General features: G+C 37.8%; 1 protein-coding gene across 5 annotated transcripts in view; it reads right to left on the reverse strand.

The window, feature by feature from the left end:
- Positions 1–149: 149 nt before the first annotated feature.
- Positions 150–17,532, reverse strand: part of TRAF2 (TNF receptor associated factor 2) — a 407,403-nt gene continuing 390,020 nt past the window's right edge. For all 5 annotated transcript variants that reach the window (XM_085610939.1, XM_085610956.1, XM_085610929.1 and 2 more), the window contains one exon: positions 150–16,659. In XM_085610939.1, coding sequence (XP_085467065.1) covers positions 16,441–16,659 — 219 coding nt within the window. In that variant the 3' untranslated portion in view covers positions 150–16,440. The remainder of the gene's footprint in view (positions 16,660–17,532) is intronic.

Below are 17,532 nucleotides of genomic sequence, written 5' to 3' on the forward strand. Positions count from 1 at the left end.
TGAGGGCAAAGGTATGAGAGACACAATGGGGAAACTGTGCCAACTATGATAAGGCCTCAGGCATTCTATGTATAATTAGTCCAGTTCAACTTGAGGTAACTGGGATTTATACAGGTATAATTTCTTGAACACAGCTGCAGAAATTGCTGTGAGAGGCAGTACAATCCACATTTATTGTATGTTATAAGGGATTACTTCAAACAATTTTAATTCATGACATAGTTTTCAGCAACGAGGTAGGGCTAACATTATAACTCACAATAGCACCGTTAAACATTTGTCTATTGTACACTCATAACATTTCCAAGCACAATTAAAACAGTGTATAGATTTCAACAAGAAACTGAATACAAATGTCCATTAAAACATACCAAGATGTCAATGTTAATCTTAAAAACTATTACATTTTATTAGCAATGAAATTGTTCTGTATGTCCCTAAACCTTTGTCCTGGCTATTATTTTGAGTTCTTATTGTTATAACACTTTGAAGGTAATGATTATGCACTCAATTGTAGCATCATCAGTTTGGGCTACGATTGTGGCCCATTCTAGAAACTTGTAAGCAAAATATAATTTCAACTTACATACTGGGGTGAAGTTTAAACAATAATTTTCCAAAACAACACTCCTGGTACCATTTTAGAGTGGGACTTTCCATCACCTAAAACTATTACAACATTTTTCATTTTCTTTCACTTCAGAAAACCACACAAGACAATAAACATAAACCAAGTTTGCAGGAAAGCAGTTTTAAAGATAAAAAAATATACTGAATGGCAATCACCTAATAAAATGAAATTATAAAAAGATAAATATCATTCAAACATAGAAAAAACATGAATATGTATTTCAAACGTGCAAACAACCCTATAAAACATTCAGATGTAAACATTAAAAATATCATCATGCGCACAGCTATGCACCGCATCCCCAAAATGAGTGAACAAAATGGCAAAAAGTGGTGACAATGATATAATCTAGCAGTTGTAAAGGCATATCCTTGCATTGTGGTAAACATGAAGCACAAAATGTATAGAGAGTAACATTTTTTCTAGTAACAAACAGTACATTGATTCTAAATCAGGACCATTGATGACGATTATGCCTTATCCTGTGGAATTTATTCCAATAGTCATAAAACATTATAACTCAAACTAGGTTTCTCCATGTAACTTTGGGCAAACACTAATTCCAAACAACCAATCACACAATAGCATGCCCCTCAAAGACCAGATCAGTGTCCTTAACAGAATTGAAAACGTTCCTTGACATTAACTAGGGAATTTTACATTCTAAATCAGAGGAGTGTCTGATTGATAGACATATTTGTAGCATATTTAAATTTAGTGAATTAGTAGAAAAATATGTTTATGTCGCTAACAATAGGTAGATCCTACATTGTGGTTGTTTTAGACTAATGATTATTACTTAAGGGTTACATTACAAATTACAATATGTTCTATTTAACACATACTTTAATAAATATCAACCAAACATTTGGAATTAGTCCAGAGTGATGTAAAAATGCGAACGAACATTTTAAAAACATACTACACATTTTCAGCTATTGATTTTATTATAAAGAACATACATCTTTCTTATGCTCGTATCTGTATGGAACATACAACAATTAATGATGGATTTTCTGTTTCATAGTTCTTCGAAAAACATGCATTGGCAAGATGCAAAGAGGTGACTTTGTATTTCATGTTTGATAGTTTACTGATTTGTCTTGTTTTTCTCTTTAGACAGTCAATTGGAACCATCTCAACTGCTTTGTCAACTGTTATTAAACCATGTAATCCAGTATGCTTAAACCTGTACACTGGCCTATCGCTTACTCTGCCAGTGTAAACTACAAAGGTTTATTTATACGTAGCAACTGACGGCAATGTGTAGAACTCCAAAATTCAACAAAAGTTTGTGTGTGTGTAATAAAAAAAAAAGAAGGTCACTTTGGGCTTTAAACTATACTTTTAGAACAATCATGCTCTCTATTATTTTATGACCATACAATAGTTTAGTTATTGTTTTTGTTGTTTAAGCAGTACTCTCTTTTTAGTATGCATGTTCAAAATTACATCCTGGTGACATTAGTCCTATCATTTCATATGACCTTCACACATTTTTGACAGAAAGGATGGAGTGTAAAAATATGTTTTGGGTGTACTGATCACAGCTAAATCAGGTCCAGGATTATTTGGTCTAACCAAATGTTGCGTTTGTAGTCAGACAGGACTTTATCTTCCTTATGAACAAGTATTTCCTAGAGATGTAAATAAAATTGAAATAAAGGATCTTAATAATTGTAACCAATGCAAGATAATACAATTTTTTTGTGGCTTTTTCTATTGTGTTGAGTTCACCAGACAACATCATGTGGGCTTTAGTTCAACACATTTAATTATTTCCATGCATTGCCATGATTTGTGAAAAAAATGCATAAAGTAATTAAGCCGCAGAAAATTTTCCAATGACCTTTTTAGTGTAACACAATCACTTCTAAGCATAAATCAGTTCTCAGAAGTTTAAGTTGAGGTATGAGGGTTAGATATAAATATCTCAGCATTGCACTACATTGGTGCTATGGTTCTTCCACTTCTAAAGAAGGCTAATGCTGATCCCTCTCAGTTTTCCAATTTTCGGCCAATATCATTGCTTCCGGTCTTTTCAAAAACTTTTGGAAAGACATATTAACACGCAGTTGTCCCACTTTGTTAAATCCCAAAACTTCTTACACCCCCCCACAGTCTGGCTTTAGAGCAGGTTTCTCTACTGAAACAACTTCAAGCGAACTTAACGGAGAAAAAACTGAAGTCCTGATTTTAGGGAAAAAAACAAGATCTCTGGGGCCCTCAGCACTGGCCATTGGAAATGGGTGCTTTACCCCAGCCTACTCATCAAGTCCGCAACATAGGCTTTGTCATTGATGATCAGCTATCGATGAAAAAGCAAGTCGTGAAGGTGGTCTCAACTTGCTTCATCATCCTTAAATGGCTAAAGAAAATTCTTTGGATGCTGCGCTGCTCCACTCAGAGAACCGTAGTCCAGGCCCTTGTTACTTCCAGGCTGGACTACGGTAACAGCCTGTACCTATGTGTTAATAAAGATGTGATACAAAGGCTGCAGGTGGTTCAGAATGCAGCAGCCAGACTGCTCTGCCAGGTTCCAAGGGCTGCCTCTATCACAGGCTTTCTTCGTGATCTTCATTGGCTCAAGGTGGAAAATCGTACTAAATTCACAGCCTTGAGCTACATGTTCAAGATTAAAACTGGTACAGCCCTTCAATACCTGTAATCCTTAGTCCAACCGTGCATACCATCACGCCCGCTCTGCTCCACAACTCAGGTGAAATTTTCAGTTCCTAGGATCAGACTGTCGCACATGGGTGGTCGATCTTTTGCCTATCTAGGTCCCTCCCTGTGGAACTCTCTTCCCTGGTCACTCTGTAACAAAACAGTTTATGGGAACTTTTGTAGATGTCTGAAAACATGGTTGTTCAACCAGTAATCCTCTGTTTTGTCTCTCTTTCTTCTCAGGCTGGCGCCGGGAAACCGTTTTCAGCAAAGTGGTACTGGAGACTGTTGTCTCCCATCATGGTGACTTGGAGAAACGAATGACCTAGCTCACCAGACGACGATTTTGAGACCAATTTGAGGATCTTCCGTTTTCCTTTTCCTTCCTCTTTTAGATAGCAAGTTATATTTGTGTATCAATGGAAGTATGAATGAGTATGTAAGTGATTTTACATGTCTAGGATGTCTTTTTTGAAATGTAAAGCACTCTAAATGTATATACAAAAATATAGTGAGTATAATCAATCACAGTGTTTCAAAAAAAAGAAACAAAAATTCATTTGTTTATTTGTACATGTTATCATGCTTGACAATAGATGTTTATATATATAAAAAAAGAACTATAAAATATGGTCCAAAATTAAACAAGACCAATAAATAATTTGTTTGTCTAGAGTGATATGTGGATATTGCATGACATGAAGCAGGATTATATGGCAATGTAGAATCTATTTAGATCACTTTTCAAATCGTATAGGCCAGTATAGAGGTTCTTCCTTGTTACATTTTATTCTCACTCCCTCCTCTAGGGCCTAAAATTAATATAGGGAGTACCTTTGCTCTGTTTATTTTGTTTAATGGCGCCGGGAAACCCTCTGTGGTAGTTGTGCGCCTTATAAATTCAATTAACAAAACATAACCTAACATAACATTGGTGTGCTCTATCAACATCGAACGTCATAGAAAAATTAGGTACAACATGACAGCTTTCTTGATGCAACTTGCAGATAACATATCAGTTAAAGACCACAGACGTGACAGTGAAAGAAATATATATAACCTTTGCAGATAGAAAAGACCTACAGGGTATTTTACCACAACTAAAATGTAATTTGGCCTGATTATAATAATTGCATTACATTTATGAATTTTTTTGATTATAAACGCCTGGGATAGCTGTGAGCTGCATGCACATAAATGTATTTTATATGAGTATTGCACAGTTACCTACAGTCTGTCATCTGTATTAATTGAATAATCTGCATGTGTCACTTTAAAATAGTCAATCGGAAATGATAGCGTTGTCATTTGATCAAGGCCGTGGGCGGCTGAAACGCGTTAAGGTGGACAATCTGCAATAAACCCAATATTTATGCACAATTGGGGGTCCGTGTCCGTTCTGTACTGAGCGGGATTTTGAAGAAAACAGAGCTTTTGGAGATATATATCAGATTTCACGACCTAAGAGTACCAATGAGCTATGAGGAGTACTGTGCTCCACTACGTTTGTATAGGCTATCCTTTTACATTTACTAAAAAAATCATGGAATGCCTCCACATAGCCTAAGGAGAGAGACAGGGGAGGGAGAGGCAAAGGCTAGGGATTAAGGCATTGTAATGTTAATTCCAGGGGGTCTATAGTGGTATGTATTGTCACCTGTAATCCAATTATCTTCAAAAGTATATTAGTCTAATACAAAACATTGTTTAGCTGATACCATCTATCCACTGTAACTTCAGTAGAGTAGGAACATGCTGAAACAGAAGCAGCCACATGTTGAAAGGCAAGCAAATTCCCGAGTTGACAACAAATATGTCAGAATAAAGCAAGGAGTGCTAATTCAGTGGCATTTCTACTTCAACTGCATGGCAATACTAAATTGTTTTCAGATGGAGCAGTTCAAGACACAGATCGTGTTCCGATGTAGGAAGGCAGACCGAAGAAATTAATTTATCTTTCTCTTTGGATTGCATAGTGTCTAAAGAACTATCATAATTACTGGAGACTAGTAAACTGAAGAGTGTCGACTCGTTTAATTACTTGGGGATTAAACTCTTGCCAACTCTGTCACATCAATAAAGCTGTGTTGAAACATAGGCAGACTGTTGGGGTTATGTTGAAGGAATTTCATCGTTCTTACACTAAACCAATTGCCTGGGCCCTACAGGTCTATGTTGCCAGGGCACTGGGTGCTGCAGTATATGGGGCTGAACTATGGGGATTTGATGTCTCTGCAATTGAACGATCAGAGAGTACATTTCTGAGAGTGCGTACTTCCCTTCCCACTAGTACTCCTTTGACCCCGCTATATCTGGATATGGGTATCAAGAGGTTTTTAGTCAAAGCCACCCTAAGGCATTTGCTGTTTTGGATTGAGAATAAGAGCTACTCCGGAGCTGGACCAGTATGCATAAGTTTTACAAAATATAATTAGGGTGAATACATTTAACCAAATCCTATGGTTGAGATCCGAGAAGAATCTACAAACTGCTTTAGACTCTAGAGAATGTTGGTCACATCCTACGGCAGCACCCATGCCACCAAAGGGTGTCACAGAGAAACAGTATTGGGCCCTGCTAGCAAGTAGGGATGAGCAAAAAGTGATGACTTTAGCAGTTTTACATCATGATACTGCTTAGAAAAATATTGGACTTGATTTCTGTCCCTCATGGCAGGAAATTATACCATCAATTCTAAATGGGGCTTTACCTTTAAGATTGTTTACCTCAAAATAGGCAGGTTCAGACAATGCGATGTGTCCTTTTTGTAGTTTACAAGCGGAGTTCATACCACGTCTTGTCTGCATGTCCTGCCTATGTCCAGCCCTGTAGACAACTGGGTACCACTAATCACCTGGACACCATGAGGATATTGAAAGCGGATACTTGCCCTTTGTTTGACTATGGGGTAGCAAAGTTCCTAGAAACTATGAGGTTGATAAGACATTGTAGGTCTAATTTGAGCAAGATGTGGTGGTATCTGTGGGCTCTTTTATTAGCACATCATGGTTACGTACCTATAGATGTTGTTATTTTTATTAACCAGACAGTACTATTTAATACATTGACCTCTTATATTCTTGGTGCTAAAATGTCTCATTGTATCAAGTTGTTTTAACATGTTATTTATTGTATTTTATATTGTTTGATTTTATTGGATCTTTTATGGCTTTAGCTGAAATAAAGATATTTGACATCATGATTACTGTAAACCTAGTAGATCATCTATCAAATGCTTAGGTAACATTCTACCAAATACTTAATTACCATTTATTGACTAGATCTGTAATTTTTGAGGTAACGTTTTCACCTATTCCTTGTGTGAACATTCTGTACTCATGTGTCAAAAAGGAGCACCTCTGTATATGTTTCTTCTTCTCTCCAAACAGAGTTGCATTGTTCCCCAGCTTCAGAAAAAAAAAGAGATCCTGTTTTAATATCAGGGGCCCCAGTCGTCCGCTCCATAAGAAACACTTCAACTTAACTCATGGAAAGAATTCAAATATTCTAAAACTGGAACATGGCACATTCCTGCACCAGGCACATTCTTGCACATTAGTCTTTAGAACAACAACCTTTTCAGATATTAATTTTTGTGGGCTAAAATCTGTCAATACCCACTTCACCTCCTTTACAGATTTTTAATTTTGTTTGAAGTTTAAATACATATACAGTTATTACACAATGTTATTAAAACAGTGTTGACAATATATTGTGAGCGGTTAAAGAGCTTCAGGAGATAAAGCAGAGTTATACTTACTTTTATGAAACCAATTAGACAACAAATGCTATTAATGGGTATCTTGTGATTTAGTACTTATGACGTTTATACACATTGGTGAAGATAATAGATTCACTATAAATTCAAATTAACATGGAAAAAAAAGTTAAAAGGAAATTATAGGCATGGAAACCACTGACACGTTCAGACTAAATGATAGACGTTTTTACATTTTGACATTACAGAGGGAAAATATTTATTCTTCGATACTGGTGTTTAAATCTCAAACGTCCACTATTCCTGAACTCGATGACATGTTTCTCTAAAGTTTTCAATTAAAGCATCATGGGCCAAGTAAGTAAATAAAAGAATCAGTCATCTCCTTTTTCATTAGTGCCTGAGCATTACCCAATGCACTGATACGTCTATGAGACAAATAGATATATCAGCTCATTTGTGATAACGAATGCAAGAGGATGATTATAGGACTGCAGACTTGACTGCCCTATCTGTTTTATTTTATTTTTGAGAAGTAGTGTGCACTGGCATTAAGAGCTATAGAATTTCTGTAAAGGTAAAATGTTTATTCATTCACAATTGTAAATATCTCATAACGTAAAGGATTTCAAATAAACAAATGTTCATAGTAGGTGAAGAATACCAAACGAATACAATTACAAAGAATGAGAAATATTTTAAGTGAGTGCTTATTAATAAATAATCAAATACTTAAAGGGTATGTATACATCAATAATAGGAGTTTGGAGACACAATCAAACAAAACAGAAAGTATTAAGTTCCTCAATATAACCTATACAGAATTAAAGAAGTAATAAATAGATAGGGCAGTGATTTTTTAAAACATTTTACCTCACTGAAACCATATGAATAATCTACCCAAGGAACTAGACTGCAACATCAACTTATTAAGCAACAGTATGAAAGATTAAGGCCCAAGATTAATAAATGTGTCAAATATTGTATATGATACGTATTCGGATACTGTGAAATCACTAAAAGATACACCACTGACCACCTTGACCCAGATGTAGCCCAAACTCATCCATCAGAACTAGGCTAATTCTCCACTCATAACACTCATTGCCCTACCTCCAATGCAGGTAAGATCAAACATATGACATCCACTGAAAATATATTGCCTCCTGCTTGGAAGTGAAGCTTCAATGCTGATTTAACAACTGAAGGTCCAACAGAGCCACAACTACAAACAAAATCCCATCATGCAGAGAGGGGAAACTGCTCTCTCCCATCCCTTCTCCTATCTGTGTACCCATTTCACCCACCTGTAGTAGTATCTTTGCAACTATTTTAGCTATTTCTATAGTTTGAGTACATACTCCAGATTAACATTTTATTTGCCAGAACAGAATTAGAACAGAAAAAGCAAAGGAATCATTTATATGTCTCATTTGCCTACAACATTACAAATCACAATAAGCAGATACTGCTTTAAGATGACTAAACTTTCAGAATATGTTAGTAAAATCACTATCCACTTCCAGGCATAACTATCATAAAAAAATATTTAGTTCTGCAATATGCTGCACAGTAGCATTCACCCTGACATACATATTTATATTTAAAAATGCTAGAAGTAACTTGGGAGCATTTTTATCACTCCGGCAGGTAGGAATGCCGCTGACTATAGGAGCAGGGCCTGTTGAAATCTTGACACTTTTATTCTCACTCTCTCACCCCTTCTCTTGACTCCAATACAGGTCAAAATGCTATTTTGATCATTATAATTTCAACTCTCTTCTGCGAAGGAGAGGTCCACACACTCATTTCTAGGATGCATCTCAAAAAGGATCATGCAGAGAAATTTCAAGAAAAAAAAGACCGTTTTCATGCAACGAAGCCTCGTCAGTTTTATCGTACACAAACAAATTCCTATTACAAGTGTGTCTTACTCAGACGTCCCAGCAATAAATTCTAATTATGGTAGGAAAGTTAGTGAATTATTAATATTTTGAGTTTTATATAGAACTAGCTATACCCAAAAGTATCAGAGCGCTTTATATGATATGCGATAACGTTTACAAGAGGTACATGAGGGGATTCATAAGAGTCATAGTTGAACAATACAGCATTGAGTGATTATAAAGCAGCACAGACAACACAACACCTAGAGTGCTGGGCTCTCAAATTCAACCTCTACACACTGTATGAAACTAATGGTCTTACCCAGATATCCCCAATGAGGTGCTCTCCACTTTGACCTTGATTCACTACAGCAACACAGGATCATATCCAAATGCTTGTGAAAGGAATGGGAAAACCTAAAAAGGGGTCAATCAGAGAATACTGTAGTGCGTACCACCGCTATCCCCTCAAACTGGCTGGAGAACCACCCGGGTCCCCACCAAGTGTGCCTATACTTGATTAATGATACCAATGAAGATAAGGACAGTGGTACAGGAACAAGAGGTGGCTCCCAGTCAAACCCACTATTAATACACATGTGAAATAATTTGCTTAAACTTGCATCTGTTTTTAATGGCACAGTGAAGATGCTGCCCAGCTTTTCTCAATAAGTGGAACTGCAGCTGGCTTCTAACAGAGCTATGCTCATTGTTTCATCCCTGTTCGAAGGCACCCCGGCAGCGGCCTCTACTGCTGCAGGTGGCTTACTGCTGCTTCTGCCGTGGTCCAAATCTCACAAACCATACTACGCCCTTCGCACCAGCAACTCCACTGTTAGGTCTGCCCAGGGGCAGCAGGATAACATTACTGCCATAGCTCTCGGCTTGGCAGGCAGTGGGAATGCAAACATTGGGAGACTTTTATCATGATGACATGCTTGCAACATATGAAACACTGACACAGGAAGAGGGGTTGCCCCAGAGGCATTTTATTATTCATGCCTCTAGGACTGATTTACATTGGAGGGTGCTATTTGGCGCAGTGCCAATTAAACAGCACATTCTAGACCTACAGGGTAGCATGTACCAGGCATGCATAATATGCTTCCACTAGCCTCCTGGCCTGATGAACAGTTATACATGTACACCCTTGTATTTTTACTGTGATGGGACTGTATAAAAAAAACAGATAAAAAAAACAGAGCTTTGCTCGTTGGCTTTTAATCTGATATTTTTGTTTCTTGTCTCCTTGTTTCTTTGAAGTGACAGTTTTACATACTGCACAGCTTTAGAATCTAATTAATGCTCCACAGGAAAAGGACATGCTGCCCTAAACCAACTAGCATTCATATGATCATTTTGGAAGGATGAAAGATAGACGAAACCTGGTTTCAACTGATTACTTTGGACCAAAAAAGAAAGAAACATTAACAGCACTTTACTTATCGGCTTCTAAAAACAAGGTGAGACATGGGTTGGGATAACCCTGCTTGGGGTCTAATTTGCTAACATCAAGCTACAAGTATACTACAAGGCTCACACTTTCAGTAAATTACCTTTCTGAAAGTGTGAAGCCTGTGACCAAAAGCCTTACAACAGTAATGACTTAAGTTGTGAGAAAGGACTGACTCATGCTTTGGGAAGGTAATCATTACCAGTGTGTGGTTACTTAAGGGCTAGCACGTATGCCCAACTAAAACCTACAAAAAGGTTCTCAAAGATATATAGTGACAAAATATGGAACATATGCATCTCTCTACAATATTTTGAATTGACTGAAACCCTGTATCAAGTACGGTGTTCCAAATCTGCTTGCAGGAGAGTAAGAATAGTAAATTAGCTTAGATTTACATTAGGGGAGAGGCACCATGGCTAGATTTAAGAATTTAAAGTAGGTTTATATTTTGGCAGGAGATATTAAAGTATGGTAGATATTTGATAGATATTGTTCAATTCTTGTTTTAATAGTTTGTCATTTTCAATCTAGGTTTTCACAAAGAACCACAGATGGAATCCAAAGTATTAGAGCTCAAAGAAGAACAAAGCATAACTGAAAATCCTCCCTAAGCAGATTTTGAGAAAAATGTGTAATTAGTTTTAAAGCTCTGGTGGCTTGCATCACCAACATATAAGACAAACCGCTGCATTTGTTCTAGAAAAAAATAATGGTAACCATTTGCAGAAAAAAACACATCTTAGAGATCAGGACAGATTGGTTCAATTAGTTTTTCAGATGTGTTTGTCATGATAGTGATTTGGTTTGGAGACTAGGCACTATAAAAAACTCAAAATGTGTAAAAATATCCAGCTGGGTATTCTTAATGGTAGACATATAAAATGTCAGACTTCTTAACAAGAAATGTCCTAAAGGCCCCTTTCATTCGGATCTCTATTCTTAATAACCCTGCTCATTTTGACATTAGGAGCATAAAAACTAAATCTTTCACTCTCAACTGTATGAAAGTAAAATAAAAACTGAACAGCTGCTAGCTGGTATACATATGCACTCACTCACATGGCTGGCATAACCCTTCAGTGTCCTGAGGTAGATAATCTGAGTTGGGAAATAAGAGCACAATTATTATAGTGCTTAGGAAATGTAGTGCTATTCAAAATGCTAGTTAATTAGCTATAATTTTGATACTTTTATTTCAAAGTGACATATTGAAGGGGCCTTTAGGCGAATCAATATGTACCCAAAAATTATTTAGGGTAGCAATATCTAGGGAGATTATAGGCTGCTGCAATCAGATTTTGAAAACTGTTTTGACTTTTTTCAAAAAGCATACTAACTTGTTTATATTGTGAACGTTTCCTTCGTTCGTGTATTTTTGCTATTAATTTAATCTTCTTTAGTCAGAATCTTTTGCATTTTATGGTATTTATTCATTTGCATCCCATTTAAAGGGTTGCTTTATCATGGTTGCCTTTTCGGATTTTTGTTAATAACTTTGTTTTTTGCTACTTGTTGGTGAAGTTTCAGCTGGAAAGAATAAAACTGCATATCCTGAAATTTCTTCTTCTAATATAAAAATAATTCGAATGGGAGTTCTACTTGAATGCAACTCCTTGAACATTTGCTAAACAACTCCCATTAATGCACAAATAGATGAGTGTTTGGGAGAATGCTGTGTCTTGCAAGCATTAGGATCTGACACAAAAAATGAGCATGGGACCGTGTGCTCTCCTCCGTGGACTGCTCCACGGCAGAAACAAAGGATGATTTACTTTTAAAGATGGATGTGATGTGCAACACTCTGAATCCAGAAGTAATTCACTTACTTCTGGGACAAGTTGAATATTTTAGTACAGAAGTCAGGCACTTGACTAACTGCTTCAGCAGCTATGCATGAGCCTGTCCTCCAGGCTCAGGTGGGACAGAGGGGTCGTGGAAAAGCTGCTGTTGTCCACAAGGCAGGATAAAAGCAAAGTGTGCAATGAAGGAAGCTGGGCTATAGGTAAAGCTGCACGCTTCATTCACTAAGATATAATAGTCATGTCTCACTACCACATTGTTACCCCAACAGTGAAATTTCACAAAGTGGATAAATGAGCACATGCCAACAATGTAAAGGTGTTCACCACAGGCTAATTTCCCAATCACCAAGCTCTTGATAGCATAGAGCTCATGTTGACTTTCTCCACGAAACATAGTAATAGAAATAGCAATATCTTAAAAACAAACCTAAAGCCTTTTTTTTGCTCAAGGGAGCAGAAAACAAATAATTGTCTCCTTTGCTAAATTAAAATTCACTGTAAACAATCAGTCCTTCAAGCTCCAGACATGCCTAATCACCAGTGCAAGTAATGGTCCAAAACCATGACATTTTAGTCCCTCTTCCCTCCCAAAACAACAATACAACTGGACAATAAATTCAATCACACATAGAAAACCTAACTTCTCTTCTTTCCAAAGTGTGCATATACATGGCAATCAGAAACACGAACTGTGAAACCTACACTAACTCACATCGCTAACTGGAAGGATCACCTTACTCTTTAACATTCTAATGACAGATAGATGCTACCATCTACAGAAAGCCGACCGGTCTTCTCTCCTTAATAACCTGCACAGGAAAATGGGCAAAATCATCAAACATTAATGATCTAGTTTCCCCCCATTCCATAAACACTAGAGTAACTGGAAAAACATCCAGAACAACAACATAATACTCACTTGTCGGCACTTTATTATTACCTCTTCAGATTCACGGCCACTAACACTTTTTGAAAGCAATTACTGTCACAATCATTATCACATGGCTCGCGTTACTCAGTGACTTTTCTACTTTGCAATAACAAGTCATTAAACCACAATTTAAGTGATCCCTTGTAGCTTTTCTCCTTACCAAGGTTCACCCCAAACCATTGAAGCTTTTAAGTAACTTATTTGAAATCACCTTCTAGACAACTAGAGTTTCTTTGTTTTGTAAGTCTCATATCACCTGAAAGGGTGTTACCTAACCGTAAAACTATCTTTGCAAGTCGAGGTTATTCTAAATTCACATGCTGATATTGGATCCAGAAATGCTTGTTGTGAAATAAATAACTCTCACAATTAAACATAACTCCTGTAATCCTTCTATCGGTGATGAGTGGCCGCATATTCCTCACCATATAGTTTATCATAAACAATAATTAGCTTTACATATGCCAATAACCCCAACATATAAACTGTTTAACCTTCCATCTGTAGATGATCAAAGGCATACATATCCAGACAATGCACCATTAATTCCTTTCCAAAAGATTAAGCCTCACTTATCAACATGGCACACAAACTTTCAATCAATAAACCCATCCAACATCCTTTCTTGCCAAGATTCAACACAATTACAATTTCTGTTAGCACTTATGTTAACTTTCTATCCAGATAAACAACTAGCCAAAACATCTGGGACACCAGTTGGCTTGCACTGCAGTGGGCTAGCATCAGAGTCCTTATTATCAGGTTATGCTCTCTTCATTCTAGTTCTGTTTACAAAGAACGTGTCTCACCTAATACTTGCATTTCAGGCTATGAGCCAACTTCATAGACATAGCCTTTCTCATCTCGCTCCTGATAGTACAAATTACATAAATATACTATCAGTAGTTGAATCAATCAGTTCTCACAGGGATAGTATCTTCTGCGAGGGTTGCAAACGTATTTATGTAAAGTATTCCAAAAGTATCAGAAAAAGTAACCCAAGTCTACATACATTTGCAGGTCCAACTATTTTACAGCTGAAAACCATTCCAGTTCCTCTTGCTAATTTTACCATTTGCGCAACATTTTCCTACATCCCTTTTTCCTCCTCCCTCGCGATGTTGTACTCCTTAAGTCAAACAGCGGCAGAATCCAGATTATATAATAAGTACAACCAACCGCCTTCAGAGGAACAATGAACCAGTCACTGAAAGCAATGATCACAGACCATGCAAAGATATGCAAGTCCTGTAATTCTGAAAATCACTATTAATCAGAAAATGACAAGTTTGTTTCCAGTACTTGGACCAGATGTGAAAGGGAACTACTGTAATCTACCAGTATTCCATTGTGGAGTACCTTTGGCACTCCAAAGCCCAGGATCATTGTACCTTTATTGTGATGTAGGAAATGAGAAGCAACAGGCGACATACTCAGCTAAAGGGCTCCCAGTAACATAAGACAATAACAGTCAGTGGCGGCTGGAGACTTTTCAAAGTGGTGACGCACATGCAGCACATAAAAGTTAAAACACTTCCTAAAGCACAGACATGCTTATATTTGCATTGCAGAGTTGATCGGGGCACATTCTATTTATAGGTAGGGTCTATTTGTATAGAATGAGCACCGATTACCTTTGCATAGCAAATATATATTTAATTTACAATAAATAAACATAAAGAAAAATAACCTTACCATGACGAACTGATCCTCCGGACTTGCGCTGCCAGGCAACGATGTTCATGCTGGGTAATAGCATTCCTGCCAATCCAAGCACTGCAGTAATGCTGCTTTTAATACCAAACAGCCTAACAGCACTACCAGGATTGTTTGGGAATGGGGAAACACAACGCTCCGTCGGAGACTGATGGAGCTATATTGAAGCTCTTTCAGCTCCCGCGTTGCGTTGATTAAGGAAGTTAGAACTGCGCATGTAAGGCTGGTCATGGGCAAAAACACGGCCAATCTGACACGCGCAGTTCTTTAACACAGCCTCAGTCAATTGCCACATTGCGCCATAGTCCCGCCCCTACAGGAACCAAATGCTTCGGCATATGGAGTCTGGAGTGTAGTGGCTCCCAGTCGGGGGGTCAAAACCCCCATGCTCGTATGGATGAGCTGCCCCAGATGACAGCGAACCTGGAGTTGTCAACAATTTCACCTGGAATGTTCAACTAGAAATCATTCCTTTATTGAAATCGACATGTGTGTGTGAAACTTATCAGTTTTAATGGTGCCACATTTTTCTCCAGGGCTGTTAGGGATGGGGCTGGGATTTTGTTTTATTTCTAGAACAGCTACTGATCTAATGAGCTGTGATTCTACTACTGGCAACTTCTATTTGTTGCACAGCATTTTACTTCACCCAGGGGCAACGTTAAGGGCGGTTATCAGAGGTCACGCTACCTAAAAGAACATGAACCTTGAAAAAGCAAATGGACATATCTTTACTTCTTCATGTCAGCAGCCTTTTATCTCACTGATTTAGCATTGCTTGCTGTACGAGCACTTTGGACAAACACTGCATGTTAAAACAAACCACCCAAGAACTGCCTTTTTCACTGGTTTTCATTACTGAGATAGGAAACTATACTCAGTAAAGACAATAGTGGGCTACAGTGAGTCGTTTACATGCTTTTGTCAATTTAAAGAAACCACCCAAGCAAAACATTCCTGCATAAAATGTGAAGCCCCTATTCTAAATCCCAATGAAATGCACCAACCCTTTAGTTTGAAAGGAGAGACGGCTTAAGAACCATAACTAAGAAGATGCAAGTTCCCACTATCTAACATCAACTAAATTCAAACTTGTCTGAACACTTCCTAGCATAATGACACGCATTCCTAAACATGACTTCCCTCAGTGAGTGGCCAATCAAATTACTTAAATGTTTAATTTCACCTGAAGCTTCTCCTTTAGTCAGAATGGGAACATGCATGTGCTGTGCCATTGATGAAAGTTAGACGACAAATACTAACAGAACTCACAGCATCCCTTGACCTCTAATTACACCACAGGCAAAACAAGAAGCTCCTTCTATTCAGTGCCACTCTTTAGAAGGCCATAGACCGCACCCTGTTTCTTCAGTGACATTGGAAAAGCTTGTGAGGTTGCTGCTATACAGGTGTTAAGCTTTCCATCCTGAACAAGACATAGAATGGTGCAAGCGTGGTGGTTCTGTGACACCCACCAGATCTAAGTCACTGCTATGATTTGTTATGGTTTCCATCTAGCTGGCATAAAGGAGAGATGCCAAGATAGCGATGCTGGCTTTCAGATAAACACTGAAGGATTTGAAGTAGCTCTTGTAGCTATCACGTGTGGTCCAACGGGTGACAGTCCACTGACTTAAAGGCCAGTTAAATCAACAATTGCTTTGATAAAGATGGTGTCTTCGCGCATATAAGAATTTTTGGACTCCAGTTTAGAAATGGGGCAGAATAGAGGGCATCCGCTTGCAATGTTCATGTCACTGACTGGACGCTGGAAAGAGGATGACGTAATATCAGGTCTAAAGGCATCAATGATGTGCTCTCGATTATTCTGATCAAGCAACATCAAAGTAACCTGAAAGGGAAATAGAGAATTATGAATCCCAGTGTAAACAAGAGCAATAACAACTATCATAAACAAAAAACATTATTTTTAATTGAGAAAATTCACAATGTGCTAGGCATATAATGTAGGATCTGTAAAATTGGAATGACATTAATTTTTAGGTCAAGCCTAAAGACACTGTGAGTTTACCAAGAACATACGGGGATTACCCGACCAACCCTTAACATTGGTTGGCTTTACTACCACACCTGTTTGCCTACTTTTTATTCAATAGCTTGCCTTGTCTGTCTTGTCCCTCCACTGAAGCAATCCCAATTTATTTGTGTCCTTCTACAGCTCACTTTTAACTACACGTTTGTAGCATGTGTGGCTGTAAATAAATAAATTACTTAACTTCGGTAACGCTTATTTCGCAGAGACTCTATCTAGTCGTATATTCCATACCTTTGAATATCACTAGGCATCAGAATGGATCCAGAAGATTTTCAAGTAGTACCCCTTCAGACTGGTAGGTGGTGTTCAGTTCTGCATCGGCCACGCTATAAGTGACTGACATACCCGCTAACTATATAGGTGTCACATCAGCGCCCTGACGTCAGTTACTTTTACGACTTTCCACGCCAGGAGCGTGGAGCTGTAATAAGAACTGACCACTGGTAATAAAAAAAACTATGGCCCTGAAAATAGTATCTATTACACCTGAACTGGGTCGCAGAGCGTGGAGGATGGGAGGGTTGGGTAAGGAATTTGCAGCAAGACAGAGCTCTAGCACATAAGGTAAGTAACTTTTCGTCTGATAGAGACTTCTAGCTGCACATTCCTTTTCACTGAATAGATACCCAAGTAAAGCCTCTACTCAGGTGTGTCTGCAAACCCAAGTAT

Source organism: Triturus cristatus, chromosome 1_2 (genome assembly GCF_964204655.1).
Source record: "Triturus cristatus chromosome 1_2, aTriCri1.1, whole genome shotgun sequence".
NCBI lineage: Eukaryota > Metazoa > Chordata > Amphibia > Caudata > Salamandridae > Triturus > Triturus cristatus.